The sequence below is a fragment of the Macaca thibetana genome, chromosome X (assembly GCF_024542745.1).
Source record: "Macaca thibetana thibetana isolate TM-01 chromosome X, ASM2454274v1, whole genome shotgun sequence".
NCBI classification, from domain to species: domain Eukaryota; kingdom Metazoa; phylum Chordata; class Mammalia; order Primates; family Cercopithecidae; genus Macaca; species Macaca thibetana.
Genome location: NC_065598.1, coordinates 107,306,001 through 107,333,744, shown reverse-complemented (window position 1 = coordinate 107,333,744; position 27,744 = coordinate 107,306,001). Strand labels below are relative to the sequence as shown.

Below are 27,744 nucleotides of genomic sequence, written 5' to 3'. Positions count from 1 at the left end.
TGGTTGGTCAGTCAGTCAAATATATGAGTACTTACTGTACATAAAATACTACACTAGATACTAGAAAAATCACTATGAACAAAAAAGATGCAATCTTTCTGCCCTTATGAAATTTGTTATCTAGCAGGGATAAAATAACACGTCATTAAAATTACAGTTGACTCTTGAACAACAGAGGATTGAACTGTGTAGATCGACTTACAGGCAGATTTTTTCCACCAAACGCAAATAGAAAATATAGTATTCATGGAATGTAAAACCACATATACAAGAGGGCTGACTTTTTGCATTTGCAGGTTCTGCAGGATGACTGCAGGACTTGAGTATGCATGGATTTTGGTACACGGGGCGGGGGTCCTGGGACCAATCCCCAGAGTATAACAAGGGATGATTGTATTAAAATTAAGTGATTAAAAGGCTAAAAACTGCCATGTAGAAAAAATACATAGGGTAATGGTAATATATAACAGGAGGAAACTAACCTCAATGAAGTAAAAGCTTATCTGAATGTCAGGAACTTAGATCTTGATAAATTACAACATGACTTTAATCAAAGAAATAGAGAAGCACTTCTGTATTTTGTTAAAAAAAAAAAAAAGTAATAAACCTAATAAACATTAGGGCACTCTTCCCACCAGCTAGAAAACAGCCAAGCATACAAATATCACCAACATCTCTTGAGAATAATCCTTGCAAATCACAAATAAGAGACAACCATCTCTCACCATCCTGATCAAAAGAAAACCAAAGTAGAAAAATGTTCTACAGCGTTTGAAGGAAATGCATCCTTATTCTATAGGTCACTTCTCCTAACTTTGTTCCCCTTAGACCATAACTAACAAAGAGAAGCAGAAAGTACGGTATTTTGTATGTAAACCTCCTCTCCCTACTCCCGCCTTCAAATGTTATTCCTTTTATAATAACAAACCTTAAATAAGATTCATTGTCTTCATGTTCTGCTTCATAGCCCTCAACGATAACAAAAAAAAAAAAAAAAAAAGATTCCTGCACATCTCAGTGAGTTCCTCAAGTACACATAGTAGAAGCAGCAATACCATTGGCCTTAAAATAAGACTGAAGTAGAATGAAAGTCTAATCTTGACACTTACTAGTTGTGTAACATTGGATGAGTCAGCCTATTGAGGCTTGACTTCCTCATCTGTAACATGGGGATAGTAATAAAACTTAACTTACAGAGTTGTGAAAATTGAGTGATGAGTATGTATAATATGTATTATGTGCATGTGTTGCCTGACACATGGCAATAAGCGGTAGCTATCATCATCACCATCACTAATACAAACTGTACTGACCACGTGCAGACTACTCCCCTGGGAGCTAAGTGAAAAGAGGACATTCCTGTATAGGAGAAGTGTAGGTTGACTATGAGAAAAATATCTTCACTATGTAATTAGTGGACATTAAAATCAGCAGACTTAGTGACTCTGAAGAAAATTCTCTCAATTTTATAAAAGGAGAATAAAACTCTCATTTTACTAGGAGTGTTAACGTGCAATCCATCCTAAAGGAAAATAATATTAACTATATGACCATGCAAGAATTATTCCACTGGAAATACATGTTTACCTTATGCTCGGGTAAAAAATTTTCCTTTAGGGTGAATTTGATTCTGACACTAAATTCAGAGACACAATAGTTGTTTAGCCAATGGACTTAACTCATTTTTTATAGTAAAAGGCTGGATCCTATGAGGATTTTCCACTGGAAAGGAGGTCTAAGCATGTTTTATTTCCTATGTAAGTTTCTTATTGTACTGAGAGCCTGAGAAGGAGATTGAATGCCTCTTCATGTTTTGTAATTCCAGGAAGTTATCAGGAATTTAGTCAAAAGATATGTGGCTGCTATGATAAGAAATTCCAAAACAAATGAGGGGCTAACAGAAGAAAATTTTAAGGTAATTTAATCATGAAGTGGTTTCTCATTTTACATATCATAAGCATCATTTAATCTTCACAGTGTGTGAGGTTTCTGGTGATGGAATTTCATCTGCTTACGATATAGCAAACCCAGTTATAATGCTTATTCTCTTAGAATTGTCTCTCATCCAGTAGACCGAGAGATTTTACCAATGTATGTCACACCACAATCAGTGTCATGAAAGAAGGAAATCTGCTGTATGCGTTCTTTTAATATTCTGAGTGTTTCTCAGTGTGGAAATTGAATGCTTTAAATGATGTGGCAAGGATGCATGGTGGTGAGGGACAAGATAGCAAAGGGAAGATGCCTGGAGACTTAAAGATCTTCTTTACTTAAAAGATATAAAATCAAAAAATCTGTTATTGAAAACCAAACACTGCATGTTCTCACTGATAGGTGGGAACTGAACAATGAGATCACTTGAACTTGGGAAGGGGAACATCACACACCAGGGCCTATTATGGGAAGGAGGGAGGGGGGAGGGATTGCATTGGGAGTTATACCTGATGTAAATGATGAGTTGATGGGTGCTGACGAGTTGATGGGTGCAGCACACCAACGTGGCACATGTATACATATGTAACAAACCTGCACGTTGTGCACATGTACCCTAGAACTTAAAGTATAATTTTAAAAAATAATAATAATAAATCTGTTATTAAATATAAAGTCTTAAGAAACTCTACCATTAAACATTAAAATTCTACTACTGGCATTAGCCTAAAACAACTGTTTTCAACCAGGGGTAATTTTGTCCCCAAAGCCACATTTGGCAATGTCTGGAGATATACTTTTGGTTGTCACACTGGTATCCAGACAGTAAAGACAAGGTTGCTACTGAGCATCCTACAATAAATAGTACAGCCTCCCACAACAAGAAGTATCCAGCCCAACATGTCAATAGTGCCAAGACTGAGAAATCCTATCCTAGAACACATCTATATATATTTTTCTTTTTTAAAATTTTTATTATACTTTAAGTTCTGGGATACATGTGCAGAACGTGCAAGTTTGTTACATAGGTATACACGTGCCATGGTGGTTTGCTGCACCCATCAAACCATCATCTACATTAGGTATTTCTCCTAATGCTATTCCTCCCCTAACCCCCACCCCCCGACAGGCCCCTGTGTGTGATGTTCCCCTCCCTGTGTCCATGAACGTCTATATTTTCTAAGGCACACAGGAAGGCCATTATTCTAATTCATAGACATAATTCATCTACCAAGGGTCTGCTATGTTCCAAGCACTCTTCTACGTGCTCTGGTACAGTGGTGAGCAAGATCTAACCAGCTCCTACTCTCAAGGAGTGACAAACAATAATAAAGGGTGATGAACAATTGTGTATTCTGACAGGTTAAACACAGGCCACTGTGGAAACACAGAGAGGAGGGACTCTCAACTGGGACTTGGGGAGTCAAGACAGACTTTCCAATGGAAGTGATGCTTAAGCTGAGGCTTGAAAGCAAAGCCAGCCAGATAAAGGGGAGCTGGGGAGAAGAGTGTTCTAGACAGAGAGAACAGCACAGGCAAAGGCCCAGAGGCAAGGGAGAATATGTCCATACAGGTGGACAGCAGAGAGCCTAGGAAAAGAGTAGAAAGATGAGACTGGAAAAAGCACAGGTACTAGGCCTTGAAAAACCTTGTAGTCCATGGTATGGCATTTCTATTTTTTCCTAAAGTTAGTGACAAGTTAGTAACAAGTTTTGAGCAGGGGAAGTACATGAATAAATTTCAGCTTGGCTTTTAAAGAACAGTCTAGTATGTAAGCATTCAGTTGGAGATAGAAGACATTTCATAAAGGTTTGAACAGGGCCCCCTGTCTCAAAACAGCAGTCTCATCACCTGACATTCCACTTCTCTAGTTTCACTCGTTAGAGTCTTAAAAGCTTTTTCCTCTTCAGTAGTCCTTTTATATGCAGACACCTGTGAGAGCCAGTGTCCTAATCTAATACCTTGTTAGTTAATACTTGAGCAGGAGTTAGTCCTTATGAAAGCGCCTCAACAGACTAATCCCTACTAAAGTGTTAGCTAATCCTGAATCAACTTTACCCATTGTACAATTTTGCCAGTGGCCAGCCCTGCGCACGGAATTATTAATATGTTTTTCTTGTGTTTGAATAATGGCAGATTTTTCTGGTGTTTTATTTTGTGATTTACTACTAGGCAAAAACCTGGAACATTCCAAAGGTATCTAATGTGCCTACTTTGAAATAAAGACCAAGTTTCTTGACATAATATGTCTCCTCTCTTTTCCTAGGAATTAAAGCAAGACATCTCCAGCTTTCGGTATGAAGTGCTTGACCTCTTGGGAAATAGAAAACACCCAAGGAGAAGCTTTTCCACTAGCAGCACTGAACTCTCTCAGAGAGATGATACTAATGATGGCAGTGGTGGGGCTCGAGCCAAATCCAAGAGTGTCTCTTTTAATTTAGGCTGCAAGAAAAAGGCTTGCCATGGGCCACCTCTCATCAGAACCATGCCAAGGTCCAGTGGTGCCCAAGGAAAGTCAAAAGCTGAGTCATCAAGCAAACGCTCCTTCATGGGTCCTTCTCTCAAGAAACTGGGTCTCCTGTTCTCCAAATTTAATGGTCATATGTCTGAACCCAGTTCAGAGCCAATGTACACAATTTCTGATGGAATTGTTCAGCAGCACTGTATGTGGCAGGACATCAGATATTCTCAGATGGAGAAAGGGAAAGCAGAGGCCTGTTCTCAAAGTGAAATTAACCTCAGTGAGGTAGAATTAGGTGAAGTCCAGGGCGCTGCTCAGAGCAGTGAATGCCCTCTAGCCTGTTCCAGCTCTCTTCACTGTGCATCCAGCATCTGCTCCTCAAATTCTAAACTTTTAGACTCCTCAGAGGATGTATTTGAAACTTGGGGAGAGGCTTGTGACTTGCTCATGCACAAATGGGGTGATGGACAGGAAGAACAAGTTACAACTCGCCTCTAAGTCAAGCCCTAATCATCTGTTTTGGAACTCAACAGAAATTTGTAATTTCCTTGCTCTCAGAGGTGACACAGAATATGATTCCCTCACTGCCCCTGCCCCCAAGAAAGGAGAGTGAAACTCCTATTATTTGCATCATCTTTTATAGCCACATTCTCCATTTTTGTTCTTGTTTTATTATTACTTTCATTATTATTTGCCTTTTTAATACCTGTACACACTAAGTCCATCTTACAACCAACTGAAGGGGTGTTGCACCTAATCAGCAGAGGTGCAGTTGGGTGCTTAACCCTTTTGCTTTGCTTTTCTCACCCATGCTTCCTTGAAGCCCCAGGTGCCACTTTGCTACTCTTGCTGCTACACAGATTCCTGACCATCCTCAGGATCTCATGCCATCTTCCCACAGAGCTGAGGGATGTGGTCAACAGTCCCCACCAGCTATCAGATAAGGCAAACTACCCTGCCCATCTTTGTTGCCATTCAGTGCTACACGCTGCCCATGCTGGGTCAATGAACAGCATCAAAGGGAGGCTGAAGAGATTCCAAAGAATTGTCAGCTTGTGGTTTCTAGGTATAAGTGGCTTGTTTCGTTCTTAAATACTACAACTTCTTATTGTGAGGGCTGTTGAATTTTCTTGTTTCTTAAAGATGTGTTAGTTTCCTAATGTGTGCCAATGAAATATTTACCCCATAGTATATGTCATATCTAATAAGTTAGGTGAATTATTTTTCTGTGTTTGTGTTTCAGTCAACTTACTACATTTTAAAATTTGATAGTATCAAAATTAGTATTTAGAATTTGTGCTGTTTTTTAAAAACATCTACTACACTCTAACCAATAGTCACCACATCTCATACATTGGCAAGATAAATAGTTGTCATATTTGTTGGGTCCTACTCTACTGTTGATAGTTTTAATTATCATAGCTATCAAAGAATTTCTAAGATAAAAGCCTGAATTTGAAATATTTTTATCAGAAAAAAATGGCATATTGCTGAAGTGTCAAAATATGAGAAAAGAGCATCTTCATTTTAATTAATTGCTTTATAAAAATGGCAATTCTAGGTATAGATAACCTAATTCAGGTTGCAGTTTTAATATTCATTGGGGCAGTGGAATTGCATGTGTAAATTATGTTAGATATATAACATAACAACCCTAGTGGATTCATGGAATTATAAACGTGATCCAAATTCTACTGTCTTCCAAGGAAGCCACATTTATACATCCAAACAAGTTCTTTTCCACAGCTTAAAAGTACCTCATCAGAATACAGTAGTTGAAGTTAAAAAATAAAGTCCATAATGCATCTGGTCATCATTTTAGACCTAATAACCACCGAGAACCTGCTGAGCAAGGACGGTTTTTACCAACGTTAGCACAAAGGTTCCCTCAATTTAGACTCTAACATATGACCTGAAACAACTCTAGGTCTGAGTCCTAGAGATTATATTAATAGTGTGTAGCCCAGAAAAGTAAAATAGTTAGGTGTCACCCTGGTTTTTTTAAATGTCCAATAGGAATCCATTTAGATTAATATATGTAAACATACAAGTAAGAGAAATGAGGAATTTTCACTCTGCAAATATGCCTCCAAACTAGCTTTTGATAGTGTGGTTTCTGTTATTTGAATGGATTCCCATCTCTGTCTCTAGCCTGGAGAAGAGCAAAATGGAGGGGGAGGGGCCAGAAATAGGAGGAGGTTTTGAAGAATAAAGCCTCAGATCCAGGGAAAAGTGATCAAGTGAAAACGCTGCGTCAAGACCCATTTGGCAAGAGGTTGTCCGAAAATAATTCCTTGATCATATCTGAAGTGGTTATTTCCTCAAATCAATTTCTGCCCTGCTTCACTGAGACTATCATAAATGGCCTTGACATTTAATAACAGGTTACTTTCCAGAAAGGTTTCTAAACTTACAGATTCAGCTTTCCAAATTGTCAAATTCACTTTGAATAATAATAGAACCTGGGCTACATTCCTAACTCATATTAACAGCACCAAAATAGCATATAACCCCATTTTATAAAAAGAAAAACATGTTTTTCTCAGAAATGTATATCACTTCTGAAAACTTACGTATAAGTGTTCTAGCAGTGACCTTATCAACTTGTCAGAAAACAGGCTAGCCAGACATGGAACTGTATTCCAAAAGTCTTCTGTCACTTATGTTCTAAAGAGATAATATGTGTAAATCAATCTCTACTATTGAAAGAACCAGTGTCATATGTCACAGGAGTACATTCCTTTTCAGATCTTCTCAGGGTTATCGTTGTGACTTGGGCTTAGGACTTCACTAGCTATAGTGAAGCCTCATTTAGGATGGGGGTTAAAGCTAAACAGCTATTGCCCTAACTTCCATGTTGGTGACACCAACATTTTTATTAACTCTTATTCAGTACAAAGTAGGAAAGGAAAAATATTCTGTTCACTTCCTTATTCTCTTGATCAAGTATCATAAAAGGTATTTCAAGTGAATATGCTTAGGTGTATCTTCTGACCCCAGAGGAGCTATAAGCCAACTTGAGAGTACATTTATAAACACAAAAAGTTAAGAACTAAAAGAGAACTTTATAAAGGATCTACTCTATTCCAACCTCATATTCTACAATTAGAAAATAAAGAGGCCCAGAGAAGGACAATGACTTGCTTAAGGTCACAGAGCTGGTCAATAAACTCAAGCCTTCTAGATTATAGAAGACATTTATTAGTAAGCATATATGTCATATATATATGTGAACATGAAGTGGCCACTACAGACACCCTTTTGTTCATTTGCCAAAAATGCTGCGAACTCCAAAAACTTCAGACTTACATTTTTAAATGTAAAGTTAAAAATGTACTGCAAAGTCAAACACAAATAATACAAAAGTCATTTACTACTTATCTAAAATATCCATATCATGGTCCACCTACATTACAGTTGGCTTATCACTTCCAGACACCTTGGATTCATTTATTTGATCTCATAAAGTCACCCTAATAATAAAGGTAAAAATTACAAAGAAAATATTTGAATTCTATTAGAAAGTGACCATTATTGAAGTATCTCCACTTCCAGCTTTAAGTCCAGTGAAATGCAAAGACAGAGGAAAGATTCTAAATTTAAAATCATTTTTGGAAAATGCCAAACTTAACAGGGATATAAATGCTTCAAGTTATGCTTCTGTCTACTTACATGGAGATATTAAAAAATTCCCTGTTCCGCCTCCATCATTTTTCATTCCACCGTGACCTAACTTAGGCTATTTCAGCTAAGTCATAAATACCTGTCTGCAATTTGATTAGATAATTTTTAAAAAACGAACACCTCCACTTTTCAAATGACTTAATACCTTTTCCAAAAAGAACTTTATAGTTCTTATGGCAGTGCAAACCTCCTCTGAAAACTTCAGTGGGAACTTTAGAGATAATAATGAGGCCATACCTTAGCCTGAAAATACAAATAACCATTGACATTCACGTTGCATCGTGGGTGAAACTCGAGTGGTGTTTTGCCTAATAGTTTTAGTGCTCCAGACCTTGGTTTGTTAAATCATCAGGTAAAAAGTACTTGAAGATAGGCAGCAAATCCTTTGTTTAAAAGTACCTAAGAAAAAATGAGGCTGGGCATGGTGGCCCACTCCTGTAATCCTAGCACCTTGGGAGGCCAAAGTGGGCGGTTCACTTGAGTCCAGGAGTTCGAGATCAGCCTGGCCAACATGGTGAAACCCGTCTCTACTAAAAATACAAACATTAGCTGGGCATGGTGGTACACGCCTGTAGTCCCAGCTACTTGAGAGGCTGAGGCATGAGAATCACTTGAACCTGGGAGGCGGAGGTTGCAGTGAGCTGAGATGACACCACTGCACTCAAGCCTGGGTGGCAGAGCGAGACTGTCTCAAAAATAAATAAATAAAGGTACCTAAGAAAAAAATAGTATATTTTCTTGGTAATCAAGTTTTCAAAAGATTGCTCATATAGACATAGTAAATGCAAATTGATTCAAGTGTTCAGATCATTTAAATAACCTCTTCATACCTACTTCACAGCTCTCCCTACCTTCAACCCCTGCAGCTTTGCCTCAAAACTATGGATATTTTAGATTGTTTCTTTGGCTTACTTTATCTAGATAATTGCTCCAAATATCCACCTTGTTGGTGTAGAACTCCACAGTGGGATCTGAGTACCCCAAATGAATGTGAGCTTTACTTTAGCACAGAGAAACATTGTTACCATTATATTTCCAATGAACCTTCCTGTTGTAACTTTTTTCCAACAGATGTGGGTTTTGGCTTGCTTTGCCTTTTGAGGGATGTCTGTAAAAGTGAGAACGTGTTTATGTATATACATACACACACATAACAAAACTTAATAGCATTTGATTGTTCTGCCCTTGGCCCTTTATCCCTTTAGGTAATTACTAGATCATTTTGAAGAGAGGGAAGCAAGAATAACTTTTCAATGGAGACATTTCCTGAGCTGTGAGGAATTGCCAAAATGAACTGCCATGACAGCATCTTCCGTAGCACTTTTATATTGAGAGCTATCAAAATTTGAGGTGTCTGGTTTTGTTAAAAAGAAAAAAAGCATTTAGGTCAGAATAACTTACCTGGAAGATTCAAATATACACATTTTTGGCAAAATAAAGTAAGTCTGCATACTTCAGATTTACTGTATACCTGAGATTTGATGCATACTTGAGGTGTTAATATTCATTCATATGCTGGCACATGGCCTAGGATTTTCATCTATTGTGTGGTGATCCAGAGGACGTGTTAGTGGGTGCCTTGTGAGAGCTTTACTTTTAGAAAATGTAATGTTTAAGAAACAGAGTTAACTGCTGGAATGATAGAGGCAGCAAGCCAGTGTGCTCTAGCATCTTTAGGCTATTTGTGTTATCCCCAACTTGAGTGGACTTGTATCTTGCACTTGATTATTGGATCTGTGTTCATTCTTTTTCTAAAGCTATACCATCAATGTTTGTGGTACCTGAGAGACATATACATATTAAGAATTATAATATTTAAATATAAAACTAAGTGGAATGCCCTTATGCCAAAAAGCTAGTTTTCTTATCTGATGTGAAAAGTTGTGAAAGCTCTAGAGGCTTCCTGTTACTACACAAATAAATGGCAAACAATTTCTGTAGGAACATAAACAGCCCACAACTTTTGATCATTGAAATCAACTGTTATACATCCATCAAAGTAGCATGTATCTGTCCTACCCTCTTCCCCCTCAAAGAACTTTCTTTATAACTCCAGTGACTTGATAGAACCAAAAAAGACTAACTGAAGTAGGTTAGAATGGCTTGCAATGTGAAGGTCATTTTCACAATTTTTCAGCATATTTGCCCTTTGACTTTAGCAGGTTTGGGGGCAACCTAACATCCCAGGAGCTTACATACGTACACACAAAAGGCACTGTCCTCAATGGCACTTGAATGAATATGTGGCAGTGTGCCTTTTATTTAAACCTAAGGCAGCCAACCATTTGAAAGTACAATTAAGCTGGGATTGGCCATTTTATATTGTTTCCCCAAAGTTCAATATATCCCCAAAATACTCATTGCCACCAATTGCCTTCCAACCTAGGAACCGTCTTGACAGTTATCCAGTCTTACACAACTCTTAAAGCTGATCCTTGGAAGGAAGAAAGGAGGCTTTGGATTTTTGCTGGGATTGGGAAACTTAGATGGTGATAGTGTAGTAAAGAGACGGTTGGAAAAGCCTTTGAAGTAAGGACGAATGAGGATATGCACTTTAAAACATGGGGCTAAACCACCAAATTGTCAACTTTTTGGATGACCAAATTGAGATGAATCACCTGAATAAAAAATGTAATTTAAAATGGTTAATTAAAACATTAACATCACCATTTCTCCTTTAATTAAATTCAAAAACTGCAACAATATATGAAAGCAGAACTACCTGTAAATCATTCTTCAAATTTTGGGTCATATTTGGGTTAAATTTCAGGTGTTAACAAGTTCTCAACCTTGGGATCACTGTAAATATAAGTGCAACACACCACACCCATAGTGAAATACCACAGATGGGCTTTTATAAATATGTACATTTTAGCCAATTGGAAAGATCACTTTCTTCAAATTTTATCTAAGAAATAAAGTGGGTTTGTCAAAGCAACATGAAAAAGAAATGAAAGCTAAAATTAAGGAAGGGTACTATGGCAAAAAGTCAGATTATATATCTGCTGTCATCTTTTAGCCTCATAATTTGGAATAAATATAAAATAGGATTATAATGACTGATATTTTCATAAACATACCAGAATTTATGCACCCAAATGAATGTGGTCCTTTAGTCACCTTAAAAAGCCATACCCATATTCTAATGATGCTGCCATTACTCAACCCACTTTGGACTTGTGCTTTTGAAATGACTTTCAAAGTCCACAGTACAATCTCTGAATATCCTCAATGGTAGAAAATCAGGATCCTATAAGATTAAATTTTTAGGAATTTAGAAATTGCCAAAAGTAATTTTAGATCCACACTTGGTAAAACATGCGGTGGTCAAGATGAGTACCACTTTCTCTGGTTAAAAACAAACAAAAAAACAAAAAAAAATTTTCAAGTGCTATTACACAATAGGCACTTTGATAGGCACAATTATAAAATAATGAGACTGTCTCTTGTGGGATTTGTAAGGGATCTGGAACTGCTCTTGGGAATCTAGTTTTTTCCCCTAATTAACTTTATTGAGGAATGATTTATGTACAATTACCTGCATCCATTTAAAGTATACAAATTGGTGAGTTTTCAGAGTTGTATATACCCCTGGAAACACCAGCCAAAATCAAGTTATAGAATATCTCCGTCACCCCCTCAAGAATCCTTGTTCCCCTTTGTATCCTGGAATCTAGTTTCAATTATGCTTGGAGCAGTGGCAGCCTTACATGAATAAGCACATAGCCTCCTGAAGAGAACACCTTAAAGAGCAATATATTTAGATAGAGAAGCTTCACTGATTTGGGAACCATAATGATTAACCCTTGAAACATTTGTGTTTAAATAGTAAAATGCATTGAGTTCCAATGGCTTATTCTGTAAACTCAGAATTGACTCCTCAAACTTATTTGATCCTTAAGAAATGACATTGTATAGCACGGAGGCTCTGATGACTAGGCTGTTATCAGGGAGGGGGGTGGTAAAGAAAAACCACTAACCTCCATAGAGAACAGAAGGGAGGATTTTGGACTCATAAAAACCCATGGTGGCAGAAGCAATGGAAAGAGACTCTAATGGGAAGATGGCAGCCAGCTAGCTGAATATGTTCAGGTCATTTGAAAGTCACATATTCAGATTAGGTATTTCCTGTATAAGATCTAGTCATAGTATTTAAAGTATAGCCTCATCATGTTGTGGTCACACCTTGCAGGACCTCCTTGTAAAACATATTAAGCAATCAGTTTAAATATCCAAAGCAAAGTAACCTGTAGTCCAATAATCAGTGATAACTGTGCTTATCGTACTTGGGCAGGAGAAGCAGACAGAATTCTCGAGTGTCTTAACAGGATAATTGGGACCAATGGCACCAAAATGAATATTATGTGAGCACAAGAAGAGTCCTCTAAACCCAAAGGGTTACACATTAGTCTGTGGTTTAGTATAAAAGGAAATTCAATTCGATAAATTAACTTTAAAATTAACTGTTCAAATTATTACCTTAAAGTAAAAGTAAAGCTTTATCTTATCTCAACAGTAAAGACACAGACTTTCCCCAGGATACTTCAGATAAGGATAAACACATCCTTCTCAAGCAAATACATATTAGTTTGTTTCTTATAACATAAGAATGCACACCAGAGGTACTCTTCAACAGAAGAATAAACTCTTCACAGGATTTAATTTATTCCACATTTCTAAAAAATGGGGTTGAAATTAGGGATGGGAGTTTCTTTCTACTCAAAACAATGAATGCAGTCTGCAGCAACAAGCTAATATTTGGTAGCAGGAAGGAGAATACTAGAAAATATGGGCTATGTGTAATTCATCTTCTAAACCTAGTTGGCAGCCCCAACCACATATCACCATAGAGAAAGTGTGTCAAATTTCAGTTTAAAATGATACACCTCTAGCATAATCATGAAAAGGGAAAATTCCAAACGTGTCTGTGTAAATGGCATTGGCTTTGAAGAGTATTTTAAAAGTGGAAATCTCTTTGAATAACTATCACTTTTATTTAAACACTTTCTGTAAGTGCATAGTGTCAATCTTAATGTATTAAAAAGAATCTGGTACAATAAAATAATTTTGTGTATTTTTAGCTTCAGTATCAATAAAATATTTACTTTTTTTCCCTTAAATGTGTGACAACTCAGATTTAAGGTGTTATGTTCCTCCCTTTTTCAGTGTAATCATTTGTAGCCACCTATTATTAACATTTATGAAAAACAGATTTCACAATGTAATTTGCCTAGCAGAAACACTAACGGGAGACCTCCACAGTCTAATATATTTTGAAAAGTATATGAGAATAAATATTCTGATTTTTGTATCTTCCATTAAACAAAGCTGACTAGTAATTAAGAATTCAATAATAATTTATAAGAACTATGGGCTGAAGTAAAGAGACCAATACAGCTTTAAAGCTATTGCTTACAACATCGAAAAACCTTAGAGGCCCGATCCCGGAAATTAATTATTCTTCACTGAGTACTTAAAGTATGATACATATTGCATAGAACAGTTGGAATCTGTGAGACAGTGAGAAAACATATAAACGGAGGCTAAGCTGGTCATGATTAAACCAGTGTCATGTGAGGACATTTGAGCAATAATTCCAGAATCAGTTGACATTTCTCCTTCAGATTTTTTTTGTAGTAACAAACTTTTCAGCAACTAGCGTTCCACTAATTCAGATTCCTAAAGTTTGTCTTATTTTACTGATTAACTTTTATACCAGCAGGGCACTGGTTAGTATATCAGAAAAGCTTAACTTTCAGCTAAATAACTCACCTACAAGTCCTGGCCTAATTATTTTAAGCATAAATGAGTGTACAACATTTACACACTGGTTAGATAAGGATAATTAAAATAAGCAGAAGTATACCTGACAAGATTTGCAACCAGCATATACAAAGAACTTCTATAATGCAATAACAAAAATTATGTGAACACACGTCACAAAGGTATACAAATGAACAAGCACATAAAAATGCTTGATATGAAAAACAATCAGGGAAATGCAAATTAGATACCACTTACTACAATGAGATACCACTTACTACACATCCACCAAAATGACTAAAATAAAAACCACTGACACCATCATCTGCTGATGGTAATGAGAAACTGGAACTGTCATACACTGCTGATGGGAGTTTAAAATGGTACACCCACTTGAGAAAAATGTCCTGCAGTTTCTCATAAAAAAAAAAAAAAAAAACTAAACATGCACCTCACCTATGACCCAACAATTCTATTCCAGGATAAATGAAAACATGTGCTCATAAAAAGACTTACAGAAAAATATCCATAGAAGCTTTATTTATAACATGTAAAAAAAACTGGAAACGGTCCAGGTGTCCACCAAAAGGATAAACTATGGCATATTCATACAATGAAATAATATTCAGCAATAAATTTTTGATACACACAACATAAATTCCAAATACATTATGCTGAAATAAGTCTTATACAAGAGAGCATATACTTTATGTACAGTTAGAAAATCAGAAAACTAATCTATTGGGGAAAAATCAAAACCAAGAGTGGTTACCTAGGGGAATGGGATAGAAAGATTTGACTGGGAAGAAGCATGAAGAGACTTTCTGGGGATGATAATGTTATCTTGATCAGGGCTTGGGTTTCACAAGTATTTATCAAACCTCACTGCATCTAACACTTAAGATTTGTGCATTTCACTGCATGTAAACTTTACCTCAAAAGAAAAAAATCTTTAACTACTGTTGAACTCTAGTTAACAATATGCATGAAGTGTTTACAACAGGTAATCTGTACTTAAGTTTGCAATTTGCCTTGAAATGCATCAAAAATAAGGACTTATAGATGGATATGTGAAAAAGCAAGTACAGGAAAATGTTAAGTATAGAACTTAGGTAGTAAATATACAGATGTTAACTGAACAATTCCTTCAACTTCTCTGTGTTTAAAATATTTTTATAATAAAATGTTGGAGAAAAAATAAGCAGTGAGTAAAGAAAAAGAACTAAATTAACAAAATCCTATGCCATGTTTCAAAACAACCAGGAAAGGAAAAACTTCTTGGGTAGTTGAAGCTATTTTAGCAGAGCTAAAAGGAATTAAAGAAAATCGAAACAAACTTCAACTGCTAAAACAAACAAAACAACTGAATATAAAATAGCTTTTTATGAAGGTAAAAATTTTCACTTTGAGGTAGCCAATATACCAGAGAAAGGAAATAAAACATTAGTTTAAGTCTAGTATTAGGGTAGAATTTTTTCAGCAATTCTGTAAACAATTTGGAAAAACCTGTATTATATAGTCTGGAAAGAGTCAAAAGTTCTGCAAGAAAGATTTGCTAATTAGGGTGAGGGGACTGACCATCCATATAACACTAATAGATCAATACTATGAACCAATAATGTTTGGCTAGAATAGATTTTAACCTTTTTATCCACTGACTGGTCTGAATTTACAAGAACTGATTCAGTTTAACCACAATATTGTTAGTAATGACCCCACCCCCTTCACAAAAGGTCTACTCAGTGGCAAGAGACACCTACCAGGAAAAAAACTAAACAATAGTCAGATTTTCTTGTTTCCAAGATCACCCCTCACCAGCGGCCATAAGAAAAAAAGTAAACTCAAAAGTGGTGGTGATTGGCCAGGTGCGGTGGCTCACGCCTATAATCTCAGCACTTTGGGAGGCCGAGGTGGGTGGATCATCTGAGGTCAGGAGTTCGAGACCAGCCTGACAAACATGGAGAAACCCCGTCTCTACTAAAAATACAACATTAGATGGGTGTGGTGGCTCATGCCTGTAAACCCAGCTACTCCAGAGGCTGAGGCAGGAGAATCACTTGAACCCGGGAAGGGGAGGAGGTTGTGGTGAGCTGAGATCGCACCATTGCACCATTGTTGCCTGGGCAACAAGAGGGAAACTCCTTCTCAAAAAAAAAAAAAAAAGTAGTGATTATTGGGAAAACAATTACTGAAACAATAAAACCTGAATTGGTTCATTTACCTCAATTAGTTTCCACTACAAATAAATGTCATGTGTTTATTAAAATTGGTTTTATGTGTAGCTAGCAAATATTAATTACAGAATTTCAAGAACCCATTTTCCATCCCATAGCTTTCCCCAAAACTCCAGATGTTTTAAAGGGCGGACTTTATGTGACAGCCTCTCTACAACCTTATAATTCTTTTCAGGATTCAAGATAACATTTCAAAAAACCCAAATTCATACTAACTTCATAAGCAAACATCTCCTCTCCAGATGGCAGGTTATCAAGGTAGTTTTTATTATCAAAAATTTCAAACAAAATAGCATAATGAACCCAAGTTTCAATGATAATTATTCAATGACACACAGCTAGTGTCATTGAATAATTAAGTTTGTGTTCTTTCATCTATAATACTCATCCTGAAATTATTTTGAAGCACCTCCCATAATCACTCTAAAGCAGTTTTAGTCACACAGCAGGTCATTACCTAAACTCAGGTCAATCCTTTCCTGAAGCTACATCTCCCACACACAGGCACCCTCCATGTCCATGAAAACTATTTTAGGGAAAACTGCCTTTGGTCATTGAGGTGGAAGAGAAGACAAGTGTTCTAAATCAAGCTGCTCCTACTGAAACTTAACATTCTAGGTAGGATGGAGGGAAACAAGAGGTTGTCTCTGGCTATATAGAGTATCCCTTATCCGAAATGTTTGGGACCAGAAGCGTTTGGAATTTCAAACTTTTTCAGGTTTGAGAATATTTGCTTTATATTTACTGGTTGAGCATTCCTAATTCGAAATTCCAAATTGCCACAAAGAGCATTTTCTTTGAGCAGGAAGTCAGTGCTCAAGAAGTTTCAGATTTTGCAGCATTTCGGATTTTCAGATTAGGGATGCTCATATTAGTTCTGTTGAATTCTTATATAAATTATATGAATTCTTCATTATAAACGTAAGTATAAAAGGCCTTAAAGAGGTTTCATATGAAATGAACTAAATTTGGCCCAGATTTACAAAAGTCTAGATTAAGTTCATGCTCCACCCTTCCCAATAGACTATATCATTCATTATCTATGGAGATTTGTTTAAGTTCTGAATGTCTGGTGTTCACATAAAAAAAATCCCATGATTTGTTTATTCTTTTAAATCCAAAGCTTTTAAATCCAAAGCTTACACCTTGATTATAAGCTTTAAGGAAATGAAAGCTGTTTTAAATTCGTAAGTCTTACATTTCAACAGTAAAACCAACTCAATGTTTTCATCTGCTCTTAATCAAGGCAGAAAGCCACAATCAGTTCTGAGAATATATACAGCATACAAATGAATTTAATTATTTTTCCTCGCTATGAGAAATTATCCAGCTATTTACCTTTAGCGTAACCAGATTCATGTCAAGAAGGGGCTGTAAGTAAAGGGTTCCAAACAAACTACAGTGCCTTTATATTTCCTTCCCTAAACAATTCTAAATGGATGAAATTTGGTTAAAAGCAGAGAAAAGACAGGATACCTTTTGCAACAAGAGCAACTTAAGAGGTAATCTGTAAAAAGGAGAAGTCTACCACTATGTTTATCCTATATGGTGATTAAGTGTTAGGGTTTTGTTTTGGTTTTCATCACAAAAACCACTTCCTTTTTACCTGGCAGCTGCCTCCAAGAAAGACTGCAGACTTCTGCAGCAGTACAGGTTACCCTCACCTCTACCCCAACAATAGGAAGGCCAGGACTCACTCCTTGATTATTTCTTAGAGAAGACTGATTGTAATACATAAACAAAGAGAACTTGTATGATTTAAGCAGGCCATAAACACTGACCTCAATTGATAGTTAGTTCACAATCTAGTACACACATTGCTTCCAGGTTACGTTAATACCAATCATGATTAAATTTCATTAATTGGTAATAGAGCACAAGGCAAGGCAGCATATACAAGTTTGAAATAAAAACAAATCTACTGGAAATCTAAGGCAGATGCGCTTGTCTCAAAATCCGCCAAATTCCAAACCGGTATTCTCAAGACTACAATCTTCTAAAACACCCCTTAGAAGCTAGTGAACCACTGACAGCTGAAGACAGAGGACAATCACTTTCTGTGATATGTATACTTCAGAAATGTTTGCACATTCAAAAAATGTTGGGAAGGGGCTATTCCATGTTATAAGCTTGAGTAAAATAAACCTTCATGCAAAACACAATTTGCAGGCTGCATAAATTGAGAACCCAGGAGGTTAGCAGAGAAGTTAAAACACTAATACACACAGTTGGTTGTTATAAAACATTAGTGCACTGCTATCCACCTTAAGTTGTCAGATGCTAACTTGTAGTGCAAGGCCTTCTTAAAATCAAGGATACAAAAACAAATCCGATCAGTACTATTATGAAGCAGAACCCTTTACCACATTGGCTTATTTAGAACTCATCAATATCAATCATCTTGAGAACAGTACATTGAAGATACATCTTCTTTGCAATGTTCCACTCCAGTACCTTCAACTGTTCAAGTACTTCAAGCCCTGATGTCTCAAATTGTTCTTTTTGGCCAGGGTGTAGCCACAGGGGGAAAGGAGAGACTGATTCACAAACATAAATAACCTTTTAAGAAAGTGATATAAATAGGTTTTGTGGCAACCAAAGAACACTTTTTAAATAGCTGTTTGTCAGGTGAGACAGAGCAAAGCATTCAGGATTATTTTCCCCTCAGAGAAGAACTGATCAATACAGGACATCTTGTGGTCTTCAGATAGATGAAAGGGAGAAGGCAAAAAAGGATGATGAAATGTATCTCACAGCAAGCCAAAGACAAGCCAGGCCTTCAGAGATACAAGATTAAGTCTAAAAACAAAAACGGTAAGATATGACAATGTCTGGACTCAGAAAACAATAACCCTGAATGAAGGCCTCAGTAGCAAGTTTTTCTCTGACCTTCTCCTGCCCTCCTGTCTCTCAGTCTCCTTCTTCCTCAAAGCTAGCCATAGAAACTAGAGTCCCTCTTCCCCAAGGTGGGTCATAGAAACCAGAACCCCTTTTTCCTGAAAGCCAGCCACAAAACCTAAAAATATTACTCGAACTTTTCTAAAACCTAAAAATATTACTACACCTTTCTGTGTAAAAACTGGCCATAAAACATTTATCTGATCTACCTGGTTTGACTGTCATCATAAGACCCCCTATTCCAGAGAGGATCCTGCCCCATACCCAGAAGGAAGGAATGTGTGCTCAGAGAGGCCAAGAACACGAATAAGCCTTGTTGGGTTTCCCCTACTCAAGTCCATTAGCAGATCATACCCTTTTTGTCCAATTATATTTCCACATGGCTGTCCATACTTCGTTGAACCTAAGCATAAAAATGGACAATTTCCCCTGTATTTTTGGGTCTTCATTCTGAAGGTTCCCGTGTACACATTAAAATTTGTATGCCCTTTCTCCTCTTTACCTGCCTTTCGTGAGCTTTCGGTGAACCTTTTAGAGGGTGAAGGAGTTTTCCCTTGGCCCCTATAACTATTGAAAGTATAGGACAATGAGAAGTCTAAAGTTCTATAAGAGGGTTATAGATGCTTTAAAAAACATGCACACACACAAAAGAAACATTTTCCAGAGAAAAGGCGTAGATATGGTAGTATGTGCTGCAATGACTCTAGATTAAATAACATTTCAAGTGGCTCTGCAACTACTCCCCACCAGTTTATGCTAAAAATTCACATTCTTTGACAACCAAAATGCCAGAGCCAGAGAAAAAACATGTTGAAACAATCAAACGTCCGGTACTCTTTGCTGACATAAAAACGCAAAAAGAAAAAATCCCACTTGTTTTGGCAATTTTAAATGCTATTTTTTATTTACTGCTAACTGTGCAAAAGACACCAATTCAATACAGTGCAGTAAAACACTTACATACATCCAGTATTAAACAATAGCGTATGGGATAAATCTAAAGCAGAGAACCATGTGCCTTCAAAACTGATATCACAGAATGCAACTGGCTTCAGACAATTCTCAAGAAACCTGAAGAGCTCTTTAATTTAATATTAAGTGAGTTACCCAGAAGCAAAGGCTCTTGGTTTTACTTTCTAGAAAAAAGTTCAAGTTATTCCAATTCTGCATGGTTTAATATGATGTGTGATCTCTGAACCAATGAAATACTTTATATTCATTTTATCAATTGGTACCATCAGCTAATATAAAGCTGACAAATGGCTGACAGGAAAATAGCTGAATACAATGAAGTATGCTCAATATGGGGCTAGTTGTACATCCATCTCAATTTCCTTAGTCACAGCCCAAAATAATATCCCTTTATTTTAAAGTACTATTTTAAATCAAAAGGTAAAATAATTTTAAAGACAAATACAATAGTAAACACTAATCACCTAAATCATTTAACCACTAACATAAAAAACTTTCTAAAAACAAAAACAGCAAGAAAATGGCAGTGCAAGAATACTTCATACTGCTGGATCTTACATACCCTGAGGTACATAGTGAGAAGCTGGGGGAGATGGAGCAAGATAGCCAATTGGCCCAGGATTTATAGCACCATGAATTTGAGAAGAACCACCATATGCTGTACCAACTGGATGCCAGGGGGGAACACAGGAATAATCTGGCACAACTGGGAGGCAGGAGTCAAAACCTGGCAAAGGTGGCTGCCCATAGGGATCTGACATTACTGGATAATAGACTGCTCCATGAGGGACAGATGAAGGATCAGCATTCGGAAAAGTATCTGAAAGAAAGAATGTATACAGTCTACTTTACATACAAAAATTCACCAAAACAAAACCCCATGCAACATAAGTGGATGTTCTTATGTGTGAAAATAAAATTTATTAACTATAAGAAAGATCACAGCAATTGCAGGAGGAGTACTTTAAATACAAATAATGACTAAATATGAAAATTTCCAAATTAAAAAACTGTGAAATACATGTGTCAAATCTATTCAACGTACAGACAGCTATCTTTCTGGGATGATTTAGGTATTAACAAGCTAAATACATAAATATTCTCTAGAGTCCTTCTAGTTAAATTCTTATAAGAGGTGGTCACAATTGAGTTATCCAATAGTTTTACAAGAGACATCATTCGAATAACCATTTAGCAATGAAAAACTCAGGTGTCTGGACAGTCTGGTCTATACTTGAAAGTATAATTCTGAAGAGCACCCTAAAAGTGTCATCTCTTGAATGTCATTAAGATCAAATTTTAATTTCATAGCACTTTTGCCACAAGTCAGTTCCAGTGGAAATAAATGCTGTTTTGATCTTGCTATAATGAGCATACACATTAGACAAAAAAAAAAAAAAAAAAATTCATTACTTGGGCTTAGATTAACTCTGTGAAATTAAGACTGCCACTGCCTCATAGTTAATTACAATTAAAAATAGCTCTATAGAAGGTATATTGCACAAAATTAAAAAAAAAAAAAGACTGACAATGTAATATGCTTTAAAAAAGGAAAGGAAGAGAGAAAGTAGTATTCCTAATATGCACCAGGTAATAGCATACTTATACATAAGGTCCCAATTAGTTCTGTAACAACCCTGGCAAGTCAGGTACGAACTCCTGAACTCAGGTGATCCACCTGCCGCAGCCTCCCAAAGTGCTGGGATTACAGGCGTGAACCACCAGTATTTTAATACCTAGCCTTTCAGGTAATTGTAGATATTCTTTGATGCTACACCCAAACTACATAAGTGGTAGTTCCTCAAAGGTAAAACTCCTCCTTCACTGAGTTATGCAGATCTTCCAAATGTTGACACATTTCCTCATACAATTTAAGAAACTACATTCAGCTCTACTTATTACAGGAGTTTCAGTTGGTGGGAAGGTGTCAAGCTCGTGGTGGAAAATAAATGTTTTCCTAAATTCTAATTTTTATTTGAAAGCTAAAATTGTATCTTTGAAAACAAATATTACTAGTTATTTATCCTAAAGTGACAGGCTCACTTTGTTCATTTAAGAAAATGCCGACCAGATCAACTAAGTGTGAATAATGATAATTTATCCCTCTTTCAAGTCAGCAAGTACAACTCATAACTTAATAGCACAAGTCTTTTTCCTTAAGTTAATCATTATACTTCATTTAGTATGCAGAAGTGTTTTATAAGTAGTTCCATTTTTGTCACAAAGAAAAATACAACTATTCAAGGATAAAAATTTAGTAAAAATGTTTTTGATTAAACAAAAAAAAAATAAGATTGGCATTTTTGTACCATGGGTGTATTGCAGTGAGATAAACACTGATTACTAGCAGAGTCTGGGGCCACTACCAATTTGTGCTTAGGTGCCAGCAGTTTTACCCATCACTGGTTTCTATACCCTCAATGAAAATACAAGCCAGTGAAAGAGGCAAATAAAATCTTAGTATTATTATGAACACTTCTGACCTCATGACTCCCTTGAAAGAGTCTTAGGGACCACAAGAGGTCCACATATCATGCTTTGAGAATCACTGGTGTAGTATATGGACCTCATGAAACATATGAAAGTTATTACTGAATTACACACAATAAAATCCAACTGTCTTTCTTGCTGGCAATCTCATTACATACTCACCATTTGCTGATGCTTCCGCCTGTGTGCCATCTTCTCTCCTCACCTCACTGTAAAATTGAGGAATGGTTGGATCTACCAGAGGTGGCTCAGTATAGACTGGATAATTCTCTACATGAAGCTGCTGCTGCATCTGTGGCACATAGACCATGGAGTGCCAGTAGTTGTGGTAATAGCACTTGAGCAAGAAAGGGCAGCAAAAAAACAAGAAACTTTACTTTTCTCTATTCTTAATGTAATACAGTTCCCCACAGACCAAAAAAAAAAAAAAAAAAAAAAAAAGTAAGAATTAGGACATGATTTTCAGGTGAGGTAGCAATGACTTTTTTGACCTAGAAACTTGACACTTTAGTCTGTTCTCTATAAGAACTTCAGGATCTTTTGCAGAATTTGTATCTCATATTTAAACCTAAAAATTCTTTCAGGGAATCGTCTAGAAGACCTGTATACAAAGGTGTCTTTTATAGTATTTTTAAAAGCAAAACACATCACACATAGTATTTAACAACAGGGAACTGGATAAATTATATACCCGTAATGAAATACTATACAGGCAACGAAAATCATGCTGTAAACTATTTAAAGAAAAAATGCCTGTATTATTAAAAGATTAAAAAATTATACAGCATAATCCATAGTTTGTAAAATACAAAAGTTGTAAGAAAATATATGAAAGTATACAGTGATCATAGAGGTGATTTCAGTTTTCTTTATACCATAGTTTCAAAATGTACTACAATAGACACTATGATTTCTAATAAGAAAAATATTGAAATATCTACTCAGCATCTCCTGGTATTCCATGATGTAAAAGGCAGGAAAATATTTTTAAATGCCTCAGTGAAATAGATTACAAAGTTTCCACATGTGACTATAATAAACTAACATAACAGAAGGGGCAAGCGGTTTATCAATTCTTGAAACTGAATTTAGGAAAAATAGTCTCAAAGAACAAAAACCCACCCCATTACTCTTAATTTATAGATGTGTACTATTTGGGAAGACAGTTTTCTTGGCACTGACATGTCTAAAGCTTTAGGGAAATCAGTGTCAGGGAATATGAACTAATCTGAGCATTCATCCAGGACAGCATAGAGTTTATCATCATCTGAGAGATCTTAAGATGCATTATTCCTTTCAGTAAATATGCCATGTTGTTACATTTTAAGTCAAGTGTATTTCAGAGGGAAAGTGATCCCTGAAAGACTAAAATAAAAGAGCTCTCACCTCAAATCAGAGACACCTTTCATTGATGAAGACATTTGTCAGTACCCACCTGCCTCTACAACTCAGGGGAGTGGTGAAAAACCAGTGTTGAGCAAGCATCTTTGAACACATGAGTGCTTTAAAAATGCAGCTCTTTATTTTTATTTTTATATTTAATTTATTATAAGTTCTGGGATACATGTGCAGAACACGCAGGTTTGTTACATGGGTATACATGTGCCATGGTGGTTTGCTACACCCATCAATCCATTATCTACATTAGGTATTTGTCCTAATGCTCTCCCTCCGCTTGCCCCCAATCCCCCAACAGGCCCCAATGTGTGATGTTCACCTCCCTGTGCCCATAGGTTCTCATTTTTCAACTCTCACTTATGAGTGAGAACATGCGGTGTTTGGTTTTCTTTTTCTGTGTTAGTTTGTGGAGAATGGTTGCCAGCTTCATCCATGTCCCTGCAAAGGACACAAACTCAGTCTTTTTTTATGGCTGCATAGTATTCCACAGTGTATGTGTGCCACATTTTCTTTATGCAGTCTATCATTGATGGGCATGTGAGTTGGTTCAAGTCTTTGGTATTGTGAATAGTACTGCAATAAACATACGTGTGCATGGGTCTTTATAGAATGATTTATAATCCTTTGGGTACATACCCAGTAATGGGATGGTTGGATCAGATGGTATTTCTCATTCTAGATCCCTGAGGAATCGCCACACTGTCTTCCACAATGGTTGAACTAATTTACAATGCAGCCAACAGTGTAAAAGCGTTCCTATTTCTCCGCATCCTCTCCAGCATCTGTTGTTTCCTGACTTTTTAATGATTGCCATTCTAACTGGTATCTCATTATGGTTTTGATTTGCATTTCTCTAATGACCAGTGATGATGAGTTTTTCATGTTTGTTGGTCACATAAATGTCTTTTGAAAAGTGTCTGTTCATATTCTTTGCCCACTTTTTGATTATTTCTTGTAAATTTGTTTAAGTTCCTTGTAGATTCTGGATATTCGCCCTTTGTCAGATGGATGGCAAAAACTTTCTCCCATTCTGTAGGTTGCCTGTTCACACTGAGTTTCTTTTGCTGTGCAGAAGCTCTTTAGTTTAATTAGATCCCACTTGTCAATTTTAGTTTTGCTTTTGTTGCCATTGCTTTTGGTGTTCTAGTCATGAAGTTTTTGCCCATGCCTACGTCCTGAATGGTATTGCCTAGGTCGTCTTCTAGGGTTTTTATGGTTTTAGGTCGTATGTCTAAGTCTTTAATCCATCTTGAGTTAATTTTTGTATAAGGTGTAAGGAATGGGTCCAGTTTCAGTTTTCTGCATATAGTTAGCCAGTTTTCCCAACACCATTTATTAAATAGGGAATCCTTTCCCCATTGCTTGTTTTTGTCAGGTTTGCCAAAGATCAGATGGTTGTAGATCTGTGGCATTATTTCTGAGGCCTCTCTTCTGTTCTGTTGGTCTATATACCTGTTTTGGTACCAGTACCATGCTGTTTTGGTTACTGTGGCCTTGTAAAATAGTTTGAAGTCAGATAGCATGATGCCTCCAGCTTTGTTCTTTTTTGCTTAGGATTGTCTTGGCTATACGGACTCGTTTTTGGTTTTGTATGAAATTTGAAGTTTTTTCTAATTGAAGAAAGTCAATGGTAGTTTAATGGGAATAGCATTGAATCTATAAATTACTTTTGGCAGTATAGTCATTTTCATGATACTGATTTTTCCTATCCATAAGCATGGAATGTTTTTCCCTTTGTTTGTGTCCTCTCTTATTTCGTTGAACAGTGATTTGTAGTTCTCCTTGAAGAGGTCCTTCACATTCCTTGTTAGTTGGATTCCTAGGTATTTTATTCTCTTTGTAGCAATTGTGAATGCGAATTCACTCATGATTTGGCTATTATTGGTATATAGAAATGCTTGTGATTTTTGCACAGATTTTGTGTTGCACACAAGTTCAGACTTTGCTGAAGTTGCTTATCAGCTTAAGGAGTTTTTGGGATGAGACAATGGGGTTTTTAAAATATACAATCATGTCATCTGCAAACAAAGACAATGTGACTTCCTGTTTTCCTATTCATATACCCTTTCTTTCCTTCTCTTGCCTGACTGCCCTGGCCAGAACTTCCAATACTATGTTGAATAGGAATGGTGAGAGAGGACATCCTTGTCTTGTGCTGGTTTTTCAAAGGGAATGCTTCCAGCTTTTGCCCATTTAGTATGATATTGGCTGTGGGATTGTCCTAAATAGTTTTTATTATTTTGAGACACGTTCCATCAATACCTAATTTATAGTGAGTTTTTAGCATGAAGGGGTGTTGAATTTTATAGAAGGCCTTTTCTGCATCTATTGAGATAGTCATGTGGTTTTTGTCATCGGTTCTGTTTACGTGATGGATTTGCTTATGTTGAACCACCCTTGCATCCACTTGATTGTGGTGGATAAGCTTTTTAATGTGCTGCTGGATTCAGTTTGCCAGTATTTTACTGAGGATTTTCACATTAATGTTCATCAGGGATATTGACCTGAAATGTTCTTTTTTTGTGTCTCTGCCAGGTTTTGGTATCAGGATGATGTTGGCTTCATAAAATGAGTTAGGAAGGAGTCCCTCTCTTTCTATTGATTGGAACAGTTTCAGAAAGCATGGTACCAGCTCCTCTCTGTACCTCTGGTAGAATTCGGCTGTGAATCCATCTGGTCCTGGACTTTTTTTGGTTGGTAGGCTATTAATTACTTCCTCAATTTCAGAACTTGTTTTTGGTCTACTCAGGGATTCGACTTCTTCCTGCTTTAGTCTTGGGAGCGTGTGTGTGTCCAGGAATTTATCTATTTTTTCTAGATTTTCTAGTTTATTTGCATAGAGGTGTTTATAGTATTCTCTGACAGTAGTTCGTGTTCTGTGGTATCATTTTTTATTATGTCTATTTGATCTTCTCTCTTTTCTTCTTTATTCACCTGGCTAATGGTGTATCTATTTTGTTAATCTTTAAAAAAAAAAAAAAAAAACAGCTCCTAGATTCAGATTTTTTGAAGGGTTTTTCGTGTCTCTCTCTCTTTCAGTTCTGCTCTGATCTTAGTTATTTCTTGTCTTTTGCTAGCTTTTGAATTTGTTTGCTTTTGCTTCTCTAGTTCTTTTAATTGTGATGTTAGGGTGTTGATTTTAGATACTGCCCGGTTTCTCATGTGGGTATTTAGTGCTATAAATTTCTCTCTAAACACTGCTTTAGCTGTGTCTCAGAGATTCTGGTACATTGTGTCTTTGTTCTCATTGGTTTCAAAGAACAAAACACAGTGCCTTAAGTATCTTTGAATCTGTCTAATTTTCACATAAAATGGAAAGATAGTCATAAAAATATTTTAGGATAATTCATTTATTTTGAGACAGACCACCACAGTGAAAAGTTAGTATGTAATGTTAAATATGATGGCTAATCTAATATATGCTGAGGTTGTGCTGCTTACAGCCCAGTACCCCTCTCTTCAGTTTAATGAGTATTTTGTAAGAGAAACTAAAGAACTGGGAGGCTAAAGCAGACAACCGAACTACATCATCTTGAGAGATCTCTCAGACAGAAATAAAATTTTTAGTCCCCTTAGTGCTTTTGGTTTTTGAAGTTCAAGGGTCTGATTATCAAAATAGTCTATACTTTGAAAATAGGGCTTATCAAAGAAATTTTAACATGGCACTTACCTGTAATCCTAGATTGAAATAGTACTGCAAAACTTTTGTATCTAAAATTAAAAACCAAAAAAATTAGTGACTTGACTGACATAAGCAATTAGAATTATCTTTTAAAAGCTCTTCTGGCTGGGCGTGGTTGCTCATGCTTGTAATCCCAGCACTTTGGGAGGCCTAGGTGGGCAGATTACTTGAGGTCAGGAGTTCAAGACCATCCTGGCCAACATGGTGAAACCCCGTCTCTACTAAAACTA

General features: G+C 36.5%; 2 protein-coding genes across 7 annotated transcripts in view; one reads left to right on the top strand and one right to left on the bottom strand.

Moving 5' to 3' along the window:
* Positions 1 to 13,617, top strand: part of TRPC5 (transient receptor potential cation channel subfamily C member 5) — a 326,188-nt gene extending 312,571 nt beyond the window's left edge. Inside the window, exons 10-11 of the mRNA XM_050776763.1 lie at positions 1,826 to 1,915; positions 4,199 to 13,617. Coding sequence (XP_050632720.1) covers positions 1,826 to 1,915; positions 4,199 to 4,891 — 783 coding nt within the window. The 3' untranslated portion in view covers positions 4,892 to 13,617. The remainder of the gene's footprint in view (positions 1 to 1,825; positions 1,916 to 4,198) is intronic.
* A 6,231-nt stretch (positions 13,618 to 19,848) lies between these two features.
* The window catches only part of ALG13 (ALG13 UDP-N-acetylglucosaminyltransferase subunit), an 81,729-nt gene continuing 73,833 nt past the window's right edge, over positions 19,849 to 27,744 (bottom strand). For all 6 annotated transcript variants that reach the window (XM_050776748.1, XM_050776751.1, XM_050776752.1 and 3 more), the window contains 3 exons: positions 27,503 to 27,543; positions 22,597 to 22,771; positions 19,849 to 20,764 (listed from right to left, as the gene is read on the bottom strand). In XM_050776748.1, the coding sequence (XP_050632705.1) occupies positions 20,499 to 20,764; positions 22,597 to 22,771; positions 27,503 to 27,543 (482 nt within the window). In that variant the 3' untranslated portion in view covers positions 19,849 to 20,498. The remainder of the gene's footprint in view (positions 20,765 to 22,596; positions 22,772 to 27,502; positions 27,544 to 27,744) is intronic.